Source organism: Podarcis gaigeae (assembly GCF_964106915.1).
Source record: "Podarcis gaigeae genome assembly, chromosome: 5".
NCBI lineage: Eukaryota > Metazoa > Chordata > Lepidosauria > Squamata > Lacertidae > Podarcis > Podarcis gaigeae.
The window spans coordinates 61,341,773-61,357,128 of record NC_139681.1 but is presented as its reverse complement, the minus strand read 5'-3'; the positions used below and the strand labels follow the sequence as shown (position 1 = coordinate 61,357,128).

Sequence of the window (15,356 nt, the reverse complement as noted above, 5' to 3'; positions counted from 1 at the left end):
AGTGAACCCAATACTACGGTAGTCACTACCATTTGCTTCGATCAAAGTGACACAGACCCATTCTAAAACATTTGTTGATAGTGTTAAAACATAGGCTACAGCCCAGAAAAAAGGTTCACTTAAATGCTTAAGTCCAATTAGACTTAGGCACAGTAATCTTTCAGCTGGTTATGCCCCTTATCTCTAAAATGAAACAGCATTACTTAAGATTGTTTCTAGTGTGGTTTTAAAGGTAGAACAGGCAACTTTATCTTTTTCATTAGCACCAAGAGAAGTAAAAGACTACTAGTGTAACTAAGTCAGTCACTAGACATGTGTATATAACAATGGCCGGCTGTGTATTTGTATAAAAAAAATACTGTAGTCACACCTATCAATCTGCAGGATTCAGCAGCTTGTGCTGAACCTTCTAAATATACATTCATTGCACCAAGCACCACACAGCCCCACACATCAGAAAGATTTTAATGTCTGAGGTCTGTAGCAATACAAGCTTTCATCTGTACAAAGGACACGAGAGACCAGGTTAAATACAATCATAATGAACAACATCCAGGGTTCACAACCCTCCGCCAACATGTATTACTACCATCTGAACCAACAATCTGAAGATACACTTTAAAAACACACCCAGAGTTTGTTTTAAAAAATGTAGACATCTTTCCAAGAGTCTGTAGGTGCACTTCCCACAACAGAATTCAGAAAATATCCTTCCTGGATGGAGTCACAATGGCATTTTATTGCCTTCAATGCTGATTTTCACAGCATGGGACGTTCTGCTTTTTTTCCTGATGTCTGTGAACTTCCGCATCTGTTTGTCCAAGCGGCTGACCCCTTTCTTGGAGCTTGCCTGGAACTTAAAAGAAAACTTAGGCTTACTTTTACGAAGAGGCAGGAATTCCAGATTTGCTTTTTTCAAAGAGGACAAAACATGCACACCAAACTTGTCCAGCAACTGCAGTCCTTCTATACAGAAGCTGATAAAGCCCCAGGAGATTCCAACAACATATTTTCAAACCAAGACTAACAGGGATATGCACTCTCTATTCCAGGCTCTGCCAACCTGGTGCCCTCCAGATGTTTTGAACTATAACTACCGTCAGCCCCTGTAACTACCCATTAACCCAGGAGTCAGCAACCTTTCAGCAGGGGGCCAGTCCACTGTCCCTCAGACCTTGTGGGGGGCTGAACTATATTTTTTTTGGGGGGGGAGAGAATGAATTCCTATGCCCCACAAATAACCCAGAGATGCATTTTAAATAGAAGGACACATTCTACTCTTGTAAAAACACGCTGATTCCTGGACCGTCCGCGGGTTGGATTTAGAAGGCGATTGGGCTGGATCCGGCCCCTGGGCCTTAGTTTGCCTACCCATGCTTGAACATACCTGAAAGAAATATACTTCCATGTTTAGGACAACCAGGAAAGGTTGAGCCCCAGCATCCATTTTTTTAACAGCAACGATTACAATGTGAACTCAGCAACTCTCCCATTTTATGCCATCTGTTATTTATTTATACAAACATATATATCTAACTTTTGCCCTCCAAAAAAGTATTTCTCATAATGGCTTACAAAATCTAAAAATAACCATCTATCATTATTGCTATGGCATCCATCTCTCTAAACATTTCTCTCCAAATATTAAAGTTTGATTATTTCTGTAGCATATTTCAGAATGCTACACACTTTGCGGTTCTTCTCTTATCTTATAGGCAATAATGTCTTGCAGGTAGTAATAGACAGCATTCTGTCCAATGTCACGAAGTCAGTGATCAGGATTTCCTAGAAAATACTGAAGTGTAATTTTCAGTTTGCATCAGAAAATTATCTGATGCCCTGGTTTGAAATACAACTAGTTAGCTGGATACTGGCCACTGCATTTGCAATTTCCCATTCACTGTTGCTAATAAGCTTATGAAACAGAAAGTTTTTCACCCCAGATAGCTGACCACAGTCACTTTCAAATTTAACTAATGAAAACTAGTTGATCAGCTTTCCCCATTTATTATATGGACTCCCTGAAAGTCAGCAAGTACACTTCATATTTCTCCTATCTACGTGCATTAAAACAGCAATGCAAGTTTACACAATTTGTCATCTTCATATCCCAAAGTAGTCTAATTGTACTATATGCACACTTAAATTAGATATTCATGCTTCAACTTGCGGAGACAAACTCATCACCAGTTCACTAGAGAACTGTATTGAAATTATCTTAGGTATCCCTAGGGAAGATTAGTCATGCTTTAAAATGTGATGGGACTTTGTACACTTTGAGTAATTTTTTAATGCTCGCTCAATTTTTTTTGCTGGAGGGGGGCTTATGATCTTTGACGACATGATTTCCCTATTTTAGTAGATCATGCAGTTGTGGAAACTTAAATTAGCACATTAAAGCTGTTTTTCCTGACTTGCTCTGTGAATCACAGTGCCAGAAGGATAAAGTTTCCTAGGCTATAGTTAGTGGAGACATGCTGCTTTGTCTGACAGTGCACACTGGCAACAGCTAAAGCACATGCATTGTTCAAACATCTTTCTGGATACCTCTCAGACCTGGGGTAAGCAGAATTACAGGGCTATAAGGGCATCCTGTTGCCTTCAATGCTGAATTTGACAGCTCGATGTACTTTGCTGAGTCGTTTCTGTTCAGCAAACTTCCTCTTGTGTTTTTCCAACCGACTAATACCTTTCTTAACAGTCCCGGGCTAGAAACAACATCTCAGTCAAAGGACTAACAATTAATAAGAATAGAAAATTTCAATACATTTAAACAACTGCTCTCTTCCTTTGTCTAAGTTTGCAAATAAACAACATGGACTTTATCCAGTGCCATGTTGTAAAATACTGGAGGATGGAAATCTACTGACTTCATAATCCTCAGGCTATTAGGGGGGAAAGTAGTGCAGAAAAAATATTGTGGGTTGAAGTAAAGGATTGTATTGAGGAAGATTGTTTCTCACTACTGGGTCCAAGACTACACATAACCAGATCAATATAGAACTGCTGGTTCTTACTACCAGGAACAATGAATGTTCAACTCTTCCCAGTGGTATTTTGAGACACTAAACTATTTTGGATAGATTTTTATGTAGTGTCTTTGGACAGGATAGTGACTTAAGGCATATGCAATATATATGAATGGAAAGCAACAGTGAGGATAGGCTCAACTGATGTCCATAATATCTAAACTAGAACTGGTCTGGGCACAATGTTGCAGAAGAAACTTATTTCCTTTCTTCTCAATCACTTACCCTAGAAGATTCCATTTCCACATTCCACTTGGGTCTGACCACATAATCCTTGTTGGAGGGCATTGGAACTCTTGCACGAGCACAAAATCCTGGATCGCCAGGCCTTAGAGCTCTGAAGAAATAAGACAAGAGATGTTGCTAAGTAACATATGATTGCTATTAGCATCTCTTCTCTCAAATTATTCTCTACTCATCTCCCTGCTCCACCCAACATACAGCATAAAGCTTCTCTAGAGATACTAAAATGGCAAAAAAGAAAAGACTTACTTTTCCTCCCCTGTTAATACTTTCTCCAAGTCCCTGCGGGGTGTTTGACCACCAGAGCTGTAAAGACAAAGAGATTTTGTTTTGCGGGAGAATTATTATCATCACAATCACCATCACCATTTCTCTCACACAGAGATAATTTAGTAAGTATTTATAAACGAATAGGTATTCATAAAATTCAGTAAAAATAAACGGAATACTAATAAAAGCAAGACTCTCGACCAGCTAAGATTCCAGACACTCCAGGGAATGCAGTCCAGAGTGTGAAAGAAAATCAGCCCATGCTATAAAGTTAGCAGTGCAGAATATTGCTCAAGATACCTGCTCAACCGCCTTCGCTGTGGCATCTGCTCCAGATCCCTCTGTTCCCTTTCTTCTCTGGTCATTCCCTTGTAGTTTGATGTTAGACCAAAAATAGGCCGAGACCACTCATCTGTTGTTTTTAAAATAAAAAGTGAATGTACAGACAGCAGCACTACACATATATACTGCACCTGCTAGGAGTTCCTACTATCCAACAGGCGATTTTGCCTTACTGCTCACTATTTAACACAGATACTGAGCTCATTTAAGATATACAGGGTAGGTGAATGGCTTCTCTATCTTTGTTTAGCCTACAAACTCCAGAATTCTGGTTTCTATTTTCAAGCAGTGTTTCTAGACCTAATGGCTGGCTAAATTTGGAGGGGGGGGGGGGGAGTATGAACCCTATCTGCAGTTTAACATCCACCCTGTTCATCAATATACTTAAGATGTTAGTTCAAATTAACAGTCTAAAATGTAGCCTGAAGAAACAGGAACTTTAAGTTAGCATTTAAACAGGTATGGGGAACTTGTGGCCCTCCAGATGGACTACAGCTCTCATCATGTCTGACCCCTGACTATTCTGGCTGTGGCTGAGTTTGGGGGGCCAAAGTTTCTTCATCTTACCATATTTAAAAATATGACACTATCAGCAAAAATGATTGACACTGGAACAGATAAGAATATATACATTTTGAACACTTGTTGCTGTCAAGCCCCTTGTACTTAATTTGGCTTAAGTCTAATTTAGTTAGGACAAAAGTTACATTAAAGTCATACCTATCTCCCTTAACTGCAATATACTATTAATGAAGAAATGAAAGATAAGGAATCTCGGAGATATACAAGCTTTGAAAAATAAATATAGCCTTCATACAGCACCATAGACAGTCTTGTATAAGGTTGAAGGTTTTTGTAGCACATACACACTTAACAGGGAGGTGAGATGCTGGTGGTGAACTGCAAATGTTGAAGTATGAGACGGCTGTGCAGTGCATCTCATGAAAGCCGATATTTACTTACTAATTAGCTTCCCTGCCATGTCCTTGTTGGGTCGTGACTCCTTAGGGTGTTTGTAGAGATACATCACTGCTCGTCCAATCCCACTGTGCTTTAAGGTCTCTTGGCTTACACTAGGCAACTGAAGACATATACACACACAGGAAACCATCACCTACTAAACCTTGAGAATTGAAGACTGCATTCTGTACATAGGATGCAAACATTTCAGCAAAGTGGACTTAAATACCTGCAAACTTTTTTAAAATATTAAGAAAGAGTGGGACGAGTTTCCCAGGTAAACTTGAGAATTTCAGTCTACTGGGAATATTTCAGTACTGCTTCAGCTTTCTCTGGTCCTTCTTAACTGCTTTTATGGAACATTGGTTTTATACCTTTTAGAGCAGCTTCATTTTAAAACTGGTGTTAGAATGAAAACAGGTCTGTGGACACTTGGATGCTATTGTTGCAGTGCCATTCATCTTCCTGATATGTACAAATACCTTCCTTGTATGGAACTATTTATCTATTCTCTCTCAGAAACTTGTCACAAAGGCATAGAACTGAATCAGTAATGCTGATTCTACAAGCTAGGTATTAGAAACTAACCTCTTGCAGAATCTTCAGAAGCTCCTCACGAATTTTCAGTGCTGGTAGACTCCGATCTGGTAGTGGTGAAAGCCACTCTTTGATCGCAGACATCACACCACTGTCAATGAAAGTTTCTTTCAGGTCCTGCCTGGAAATTCAAATTGAAATCTATCAGAAGCAGGAATGGGAATACCTTTTGGCAATTCATGAACCACACAAACATTCCTGTTCTAAAACCAATACAAAAGACATTCTAACATGGAAATAGTAGCCCTAGAAACACATCAAGTTCCCTCTTTCCCATCATGTAGAAACATAATTTAGATGAGCTTTTACTCACTTTTTAAGGTGCATAACAACAATTGGCAGCAAAGTTAACTTTTTTAGTGCTGGTTTCTTCTGTGTATTCAGCTGCCTATCCTCCTGTAGGAAGTTATAGATGTAATTAAAAAATAGCAGAAGAAAAAGCAGAACACTCAAAATCCCAGTTCAGAAGACTGGTAAAGCAGCCTGATTATTCTCTTCTAGCAGAATAACTAGGAAGAAGCAAACAAAGGAAGTAATTTCATTTGTATAAAATTTGCTGGCCTTTTTGTCTGCCTGGTCCATGGCCTTAAATAAAATCTTAAGAGATTATACTCATGCACGCATGTTACAGTTGAGTCTTGAAAACAGTATGGTTGTTTGGTTACAATGCACAGTCCAGACACCTTATTTTGCTGCAGTTGTTTCATGACAGAGGTGTCAGGTTTTCCTCATTTTCACAACACAAAGACAACATATCTGCATTTGTGTAAGACATAGCGCATAACAATTGTGTGCACAACTTCACTGCCCTCCTGCTGCATCTTGGAGTGGGGGAAAGGTGTCTATTAATTACTAGCTTGCAGGGCGCTGGCTACTCAGCTTCTGTTCTGGATAGTGCCTTGCTACTGCAGTCTCCTCCTATGCCCTAGATCTATTCTTCAACTTTGTGATGACATTAGCTTGTTGTCAGACAGCTATTACCTCTCTAATGCTCAAAATCCCCATTTCTTGCTACCATTCCCAGTCTTATCCACCTGTAACTATTTGTATGGAATATTTGTGCAACACTGATGTGCTTCCACCAATTGGCTGCTCCCACTGCCATCACCAAATCATCCCACTCTTACACGGGCTATTTCTGCACTGAATGAGGGCATTTCTGCCAGTTGGCTGCTGTGTTGCCATTGCCTCCACCTGCCTCTCTGCCACTGTGACTGTGAGATGCGGACAATGCTCTGCAAGCAGCATTATGGTGCTTTGTACATAAGAAGTGCTTTCAATACAGTGGTGCCCCGCAAGACGAATGCCTCGCAAAACGAAAAACGCGCTAGACGAATTTCCCTATGGGCTTGCTTCGCAAGATGAAACGTCTTGCGAGTTTTTTTCCTTTTTCTTAAAGCCGCTAAGCCGTTAATAGCCGCTAAGCCACTAAGCTGTTAATAGCCGCTAAGCCGCTAATAGCCGTGCTTCGCAAGACGAAAAAACCACAAGACGAAGAGACTCGCGGAACGGATTAATTTCGTCTTGCGAGGCACCACTGTATTTGCAGATGAAAACTTCAGCATTTAGAAACATTCGGCTCAAATTGTTCATTGCCACTCCTACAAAAGGAATTGCTTCCCATAACCTAGAGTTTCTTTTGAGTGAATTGAGCCTTGAATGCAAGGAACGTACCTCTGCTGCTTCATTCATCTTCACGATCATAGCGCTGACTACATCGTCAGCATCGCTAATGAATGTCCCACCATCACGGTTGCGCCGGCGTTTGCCACTCATGCTCTTTTTCCGTTGTAACATCATGTCAAAATCTGACATGAAGTCCATGCTGTAATGCAGAAGGTTTAAATGAAGTGAGATTGGAACTAGCCACCCTGTAGCCTTATGTGTGTACGTGTCAATTAAAACAGCATCTACACAAGCACTTTATCTGCTTGTAGGCATTACAGTCGTACCTTGGTTGTTGAACGCCTTGGTGCTCATGTTTCGGCTCCTGAACGATCGAAACCCGGAAGTGAGTGTCCTGGTTTTCGATTGTTTTTTTGGAAGCCGAACATCTGAACTCTGAGAAGAATGAGAGCTGCTCCTTATCCTAATGCAGTCTCTTCTTTGAAGCTTTATGCGAAGACATTTCAAAGCAACAGCCTACAAGTGGTGTTGAAATCTCTGTGTCTAATCTAGTATAGAAGGCTACTTTGAGAATAATATGGGGTGCAGGCGTGGGGGACAATGTATGTTCTCAAGCTTCCTAGGGGAATGGCAGGATATAAATGTAATAAAATACAAAAAATATATAAATATTTTAAGGCAAATATGTATACAAATCAAATCTGGTTTCTTGTAACAATCACAATAAACACTTACTGCTTTCCTCTTTTTATATTGTCATCAGAGTCTGAATCGTCAGCTGCTCCTTTCCTTTCTCCTTTCTCTTCCTCCAAATCCTCCTGGTTAAATCCCTTTAGTTACAAAGACAATACAAGTCAATGCATCCAAATACAGCTCTGCCACAACGCACATATAAGCCTTTTAATAGTTCTCAAAATTCCTATACCATTTAATCCAGGCTGCTCTTTCCAAGGATGTCTACACTGCATCCAACACATAGTAGGGCTGATGAAGTGGTGAAATTTAATTCAGTAACAATAGAATACAAGGTCTACTAAATGGATATAGACAAGGAAGCCTTAAAAAAAAGTGGGAGGATGGGAAAGACAAGGGGAAAAACATGTTATCAACATACTTACTGTAAATTCTTCCTCTTCTTCATCTCCAGATTCTCCAAATATATCTGCAATAAGGTTTCTGCAAGAAAAATATGCTATTTGTTTTTCTTATTAATTCCCTATAGCCTTGTTCACTTCAATTCTAACAGAACTGAGAACTCCAGCAACTGCATTCCTCTTCCCCACACAGTTTATCAACTTTGTTCCATGTAGCATACATGTCCCATCCACTGCTGCCCCAAGTGTACCACTCTGTTACTTGACAGACACTTACTCTTGCTCATTTCCTGACTCACTGTCACTCCCAAAAAGATCCTTCTCTTCTTTCTTCTTTCCATCGTCAGCCTTGTCACCCTCATCCTCGCTATCGGATTCTAGAGGTTTCTTTTGCTTCTCGTATTTCTCTGATGCAGCATCACTATCAGATTCTTCACCATCTGAGATTATGCGACTTTTTTTTACAGCTGCTAACATAGGTGGACAAAGTAAGAAGTGCATCAATAACTGAGCCAAAAACAGTCAACACTTGCAGAGGGGAAAGTCTCCTTCACTTATCATTCAAAGAAGTTGTTAGTAGTCAACAACGTCAGCTTTTCAAATAATAATAATAATCTTATATTAAGCCTGTGGCTAAACATACCATCATAGATGTACTGCAAATCTGTTACTTAGCAGTCACAATAATTTTATAAAGCAATTATCTATTTCCTCTAGAACTTGGTTTTGGACTCGATCAGCTTCCAATTACACTTCAGAGAGCCTATCTTAAGACCCATGTACCACCAATAACATGGAATCAATAACCTAATATACAGTTTCCTGGATGAAGGCACAATCAATCACAGCTCTTAAAATACTGCCGGAATCAAACACCAAAAGAAAACTTGCACACTCTATTTTGGTGCCTCCTCCCTGCTAGACTAGCACAGCAAACCAAACCTCTGATTCACTGTACTAGAGGGGGGTTTGGATGGGGCAGAGGTGTCGCTCTGTTCATTCCTGCTGATGAGGAGCCCCAATCTGTCCACCCCAAAGGGCAATAGCCAGCAAAAGCTCATGAAATGGGGCTGTTCAGATGCAGATCTAGCACATGGTCCCAGTGGGTGCTGAGCCAGCGCTGTTCCTGTCATGTGACTGTAGTAGGCCTGATTCTGAACCTCTTTGCTGCACCAGCCTGGGAAGCAATTTCCACTCTCAGTTCTTGATCCAATTAGGTAAAAAGGAAAGAAGGTGGAAGCTTCAGGTGCCAAAACTGGATCAAGGTCTGCTTGGTAAACTGACATAGGCTAATTATTTTGGGAAAGTCCTCCAAATTAAGTTCTAACGTAAGTAGACACATATTACTTACTTCTGGATATTTTGTGAAAATTGCTGTTTCTGGTATCAGCTTCTTTCCTTCCCTTTTTTAATCATTTTGCAATTTATTGTTATGACTTTGGGCTATTGTAAATGTAACAGCACATTTAGTCCCACCCATTTCCCCCATATATTTGTCTGATTTAGTATGAATATCATTATCAGAAATCCAGTTTGAAGGGACTTCAAAGATAATCTAATCCAAAATCCTGCCAAGGCTGGAATATCACTTCTGTAGCAGTGACTCTGAAAGGGACATGACATGAAATCCATTGCAGGGAAACTGTACAGGTCCATGGGGGCACTCATCTATTTTCCGCACACAATGTCCCTGAGAGGGTAGCATGTCATCATGTCCCAGGGGCATTTTGTTCAAAGGCACATTGTGAATTGTGTATATTGTACTGTCCTATATATTTTAGGGCAAATTAACTGCAATATAAATGGGAGAGAATGAACTCAGGAGCTAAGACATACACCAAGTGGCATGGACTAGAAATAAACTCAGCCAGCCATCCTTAAGCTATTTCACATATGCATATTCATCACTTGGAGGACCAATGGTGCAAGTGGTGGCTGCAGGTGTGAATGAGCCATCAGAGAACAAGCATCACCTTTTCAACGAAGTCCACTCATGCATTCTTTAGGGATTCAACCAGTACTGAATAATCAAGGGGTCTAAAATTAGTATTTCCTTACGTGTTTTTTCATCATCCTCACTATCAGAGAGGACAGTAGCTTTCCTCTTTGTCAATTTTTCCTCTTCTTTCCCTTCTTCCTCATCACTGTCTACTAGCTTCTGTTTTTTAGGACTGTCTTCTACCTCGCTGTCAGAGTCCTGAAGCCTTTTTCCTAGTTGCTCATTGTCTGAAAGCTGAGCACCATTCTCTGTTTCCTCCTCCTCCTCCTCTTTATTTTCTTTGTTGCTATCACCGGTCTCTATTTCTGCTTTGTTTCTGGTAATATCTTCAGTTTCAGAGTCACTGGGCTGAACCTTTGGCTCCTCATTTTCAGAGTCACTGGCAAGAGGTTTTGGAGCTACTTCATTCTCTGAATCACTATCATGCGATTTTTGATGCTCTTCATTTTCTGAGTCGCTGGCTGGACGTTTCTGTGGCTCCTCATTTTCTAGGTCACTCGTATGATCTTTGTGTGATTCTTCATTTTCAGAATCACTGGCCAAGGGCTTCTGGGGTTCCTCATTTTCAGAATCACTGGCCAAGGGCTTCTGGGGCTCCTCATTTTCAGAGTCACTACCATGGCCTTTAGGAGGCTCCTCAGTCTCAGAATCACTGGCCTGGTTATTTACAGCATCTTCATTCTCAGAGTCACTGGCATGGTGAACTGGGCGATCCTCATTATCAGAATCACTGTCTTTACCTCTATGGGTCCCTTCATTTTCTGAGTCACTGACATTATCATTTGGAGCATCCTCGTTTTCAGAATCACTGTGTTTCTGCCTTGGAGTATCTTCGTTTTCAGAGTCTGTCATGGGGTGTTCTGTAGTTTGTCTGTCATCTTCTCCATCACTAAGTTCATTCTGGAAAAAACAAGTAATTCCAGGAAAGCCACAAAAAGGCAAATTAAAGATGAAAAAAAGCTTGAATGTAACTATGAAAAACATTTTTAAGGTGACGGAAACAGTTGACACGTCTGTTTTTTTTTGAATCTGGCTTCTCTTCCAACAAACCAATTTCTTTTTCTATTTTACAATACCTGTGTTAATGACTATGTTTAAAAATGTATTAGAAGCACCACTACATTGCATGGTACGATGCAAATAAATGCATTTCAGGGATTTGTGCAAAATTGTCAGGTTGTTATTTATTTATTTATTACATATTTCATTTTCTTGATAATTTTATTGGAAAAATCTGTGAACACTTGCAAAAAAAAGTGGTGTTCTTTGTTTCCTACCAAAGCAAAGTATTGTATTAAATAGTGTGAAGTAACCATCCCTCAGTGCAAGGATTTACACTTGCACAACAGGATTTCTCCCTACCATTTTCCTCCTTCTGTTCTGGGGGTTCCTCCAACCTCTGGAGCAGATTTGAGAATGGAAGAGGGAGCACGGGGGGGGGGGGAGGAATTCCCGTTGCACAAGTAGCAATCCTTGCACTGACAGGATGAGAAAGCTGGATACCACCCAATGTATTTAGGGCTGTTTCAAACATTTATTAAGAAATGTTTTCTTCCTTTGCATAAGAACCAGGATTTATTGAAACTCTTTCACAGCTACCTCTGAATGTTGTCCTATGCTTCCATTCTCTGATCCAGAGTGCTGTTCATTTCCGTTCTCTTCCATGTCCGATCCTGAATCACGTTCATCCTGCACTGGTGTTGCTCCACCATCATCTGTAACATGATACTTGTTTTTAGATCAGAATGAAGCTTAATGAAAACTATATATACTTGCAAACAATGTCACAATTTGTGAGGTATTGTTCAAATACAAAAAAGCTAGCATCAGGTAACATCAGGATGGCCAGTATGAAGCCAAAAAGTCTCTATGAAGTTAGCAACAAATTGGACAATCTCAGAGGTTGCTACTATTATTTTTATATTCACCATACTCTTAGCTTTTAAGGTGGCAAACAACATAAGACAGAACTGATTAACCTTCCTATGCAGACATTTTTTTAAAAAAAGATGAATACAGAATTTAAAAGACTTAAAGCAAAATCAACAAGTGGTGACTGCTTTCAGAAAAGAAGTCCCAAACCTAAAAGCCCTGCTGGATTAGGCCAAATGTCCGCCTAATCCAACATCCTTTTCTCACAGTGGCCAAACGGATGTTTCTTGGAAACCCACAAGCAGCACCTAAGTGTAACAGCACATATTCTACTTGTAATTCCCAATAACTGGTATTCAGTCACCCACTCTCCAATAGCGGAGGCACAACACATCCAAAGGCTGACAGTCTTAGCCTTTCATGATATAACCACACTGTCTCCAATATGTCTCAATATCATCTAACACACTTGTTTTAGACCAGGCATAGGCATAGATGTTTTGAGACTACAATTCCCATAATCCCAGACCACTAGTCCTGTTAGCTAGGGATGATGGGAGTTGTAGTCCCAAAACATCTGAAGGGCCAAGTTTGCCTATGCCTGTTTTAGACTATAGAAATAAACATTGCTTTAAAAGAACTTGTCTAGGGAAGCACATTCCCATTTTCTGAAATATCAAGGATCGCTCTGGGTTTCAGCATCTGAGGGCTGATTCAGTCTACATTTTGTGCTTGGGTATAAGTGCTCTGATAAAAATAAACAAGTCCTTTGATCATATGTGATGCCCATATTCCTTTAAAACACAGAGGCTAAGACTCAATCAATATGCGGCAAACCATATATATATATATATATGAAAGGATGCTCTTTGTACTTCATTAAAGACTTACGCATTTTGTATTCTGCTAGCCGTGCCTAAGCACAAATCAATTTTCGGTATCGCTGTAAAACAAGGATGCAAGTCGAAGACAGGAGAAATTGCTAAGAGCCTTCAGTTTCTGCAGGGAGCAACTTATGGCTTACAGAATCATTTTGTGGAACCCTTACACTATACCAACTAACTGGAGATAGTGAGCTGAAGACCAACCAGATCATCCAGAAAGATGCACGGTTAACAAAGTGCACATGGATCAAGCACTGCAGAAACCGACTGAGTGTTTTTTTGCCCACTGACGGGATAAGCAATGGAGGAAGCAGCAAGAAAACTGCTAGCGGGCTGAAACAAGTACGGTACTTTTCGCTCTCTCAGCCTACCCAGTCTCCATGAAGGGCGAGCCTAAGTTTCACACAACTAAAAGAAACGAGCCAGGTCTAGAGGTGATCTTGGCTTCCTCCTGTTTGGCTCAATTTGGAGGGGCATGTATGTAACTTGGAAGCAGAAATTCCACTAAAATGCAATCCAAATCAGATGCAGGCAGCCGAAATATTTGTGAGCGCGTTTATCAGCACCAGGTCTATGGGTGCAAGACTGTGACGAGTCGATAAGGACTCAGCTATGAGCAAAACACAAATATACTGCATGGAAGTTAAGGGCCGTAGGCTACGTGCTGTACGGGTCACAGGCTATGCTGCGTGTGCGTGCGCACATACACACGCGAGTTTTTATCATGAAGAGGCACGACAAAAAAGGTGTGAGTGAGAGCAGAGTAGCATCGCCTTTGTGAGTCCCCGACCAGCACCCTGCTTTCCCCCCTGGGCGCCCGTTCCCCGGCCCCCTATCCCCCTGCCACTCAGTCTTTCATCCACTTAAGGCAAGCTGAGCACAACCTCCCCGCTCCTCCGACTGTACCTGACGGTTCCCCACCGTAATACTCCGTCTCCATAGCCCCGCCTCCCACTACTACAGAGCGACCAGCGGAGGGGGCGGGGCTCCGAGCTTGGCGGCGAGCACCGCAGAAACCGGGACGCGGTGGGGGGGTTTGAGGGGGGGAGAAGGAAGGAAGGAAGGAAGGGGGGGAAATCACCTTCCAGTTTCTAAGCCGGAAGCAACAGTACCCACGACCTTCCCATCCGCCCCCGCGCGGAGCCTAGGAACTTCCGCAGCCGCGAAATGGCGTCACCCTCCCTGGAATCCGGAAGCTCTTGCGCGTGCGCGGCTTGCTGCTCTGAGGCCATATCGCTGTGACGTGAGGAAGGGAAGGCGTTCCGTCCTGCCGTTGGCCTGAGCCGTAGAGATAGAAAAAAAGAAGAGTAGTGCAGCACACTGTCTGGAGCGCTAACTTCTCGGTTATTTCCCGTACCCACCCAGCACCCTCGTAATGAAGAAATAACCGCTGCTCTTTCGAACTCAGGTCTTATTCGTGTGGAAAGAAAACGTTGGCTTTAAAAATATTTGGCTTTTCATCCCATATTTACTCCCAATGATGTCGAGATATTTATCTTCCCAGCAGCCCTGCGAGGTAGTTTAGGCGAAGAGACGCCGTGACTGGCCCAAGTAAACGGCATGGCCCGAGTGGGGATTTGAACTTGCCACTGGTACTCACTTCTGAAACTTTTTAAAGTCCGTATATCGAAGGGGCTAGGAAAAGGCGGCTTACAGCAGCCCTGCAGTGACAATAATTGCCAGTTAGGTTAAGGCTGGTTGGATTATTTTTTTTAGCCCAAGCTTTCCTATACAAAGCATCCCTCAGGTTGCAGCAACCACCATCCACCTTCGCACCACCTCCTTCCATCTTAAATTCTGAGAGATCCATTGCAAGCAAGCAGCAGCCTCGCTTCCTAAGGCTTTGCCGAGGCTCGTCTCACATTTCCTCCCATGCGAAGCAGAACGCCTGTTAGAAAGAGCTACAATGCTACCTTTTGCACAGAGGGAGGGAAGAGCTACCGCCCAGTCCCACCTGCAGTAAAATATATACACCCTCCCACTATATAAAACCAGATTTATTTTTTTATAAAAAATTATTAAAAATTTCAACATATTATCAATACAAATCATCATCATTATTTTCCCCCTCCCTTCCCAAAGAACCCTCCCACCTCCCCCAAGACTTCCCTCAGCTCCTCTCTGATTTCTCAACTCATGTTATTCTCTGTATACTGTACATCCTTTTATTTATCTACTATATTAACCCTCAATAAATGTGTGTATGTTTATTCAAAACCTGCCAAGGAGTCCAATATAAAACCAGATTTTAACAATGTTTTCTGTGAGCAACTCTCACATCCACCCCGGGAGAGGGGAGGACCTGAGGAATCCAGTACTATAGTGAATGCACAGCTTCCGTTAGAGTAATTTATTATAGGCTTACGCAGAGAGCCAGCGAAAAATGATCACGTGCTTGAGAGCGACTGGCATGGCGTCTATTTGCTCGCGAGAGGTTAAT

The 15,356-nt window shown here is 41.5% G+C and overlaps 1 protein-coding gene and 1 long non-coding RNA gene across 24 annotated transcripts; both read right to left on the bottom strand.

The window, feature by feature from the left end:
* Positions 1–449: 449 nt before the first annotated feature.
* IWS1 (interacts with SUPT6H, CTD assembly factor 1) lies at positions 450–15,253 on the bottom strand. 23 transcript variants are annotated; one of them, XM_083741707.1, is made up of 16 exons: positions 13,998–14,098; positions 12,924–12,975; positions 11,760–11,875; positions 10,220–11,060; positions 8,439–8,631; positions 8,186–8,243; positions 7,803–7,897; positions 7,116–7,266; positions 5,755–5,837; positions 5,433–5,562; positions 4,848–4,965; positions 3,843–3,954; positions 3,522–3,578; positions 3,255–3,366; positions 2,548–2,708; positions 450–856 (listed from the first exon to the last, which is right to left on the bottom strand). In XM_083741707.1, exons 2-15 carry the CDS (start codon positions 12,925–12,927, stop codon positions 2,580–2,582), a joined length of 2,199 nt encoding a protein of 732 aa, XP_083597833.1. In that variant the 5' UTR covers positions 12,928–12,975; positions 13,998–14,098; the 3' UTR covers positions 450–856; positions 2,548–2,579. The 23 variants fall into 23 exon arrangements, with proteins under 23 accessions (XP_083597833.1, XP_083597834.1, XP_083597837.1 ...); XM_083741708.1 differs by having other exon boundaries at positions 2,557–2,708; XM_083741711.1 differs by having other exon boundaries at positions 8,439–8,628; positions 13,998–14,077.
* On the bottom strand, positions 5,844–7,109 carry LOC310845920. Its single transcript, XR_014565056.1, has 3 exons — positions 6,999–7,109; positions 6,295–6,714; positions 5,844–6,240 (listed from the first exon to the last, which is right to left on the bottom strand). It is a non-coding gene; the product is annotated as an uncharacterized lncRNA (long non-coding RNA).
* Positions 15,254–15,356: the final 103 nt, after the last annotated feature.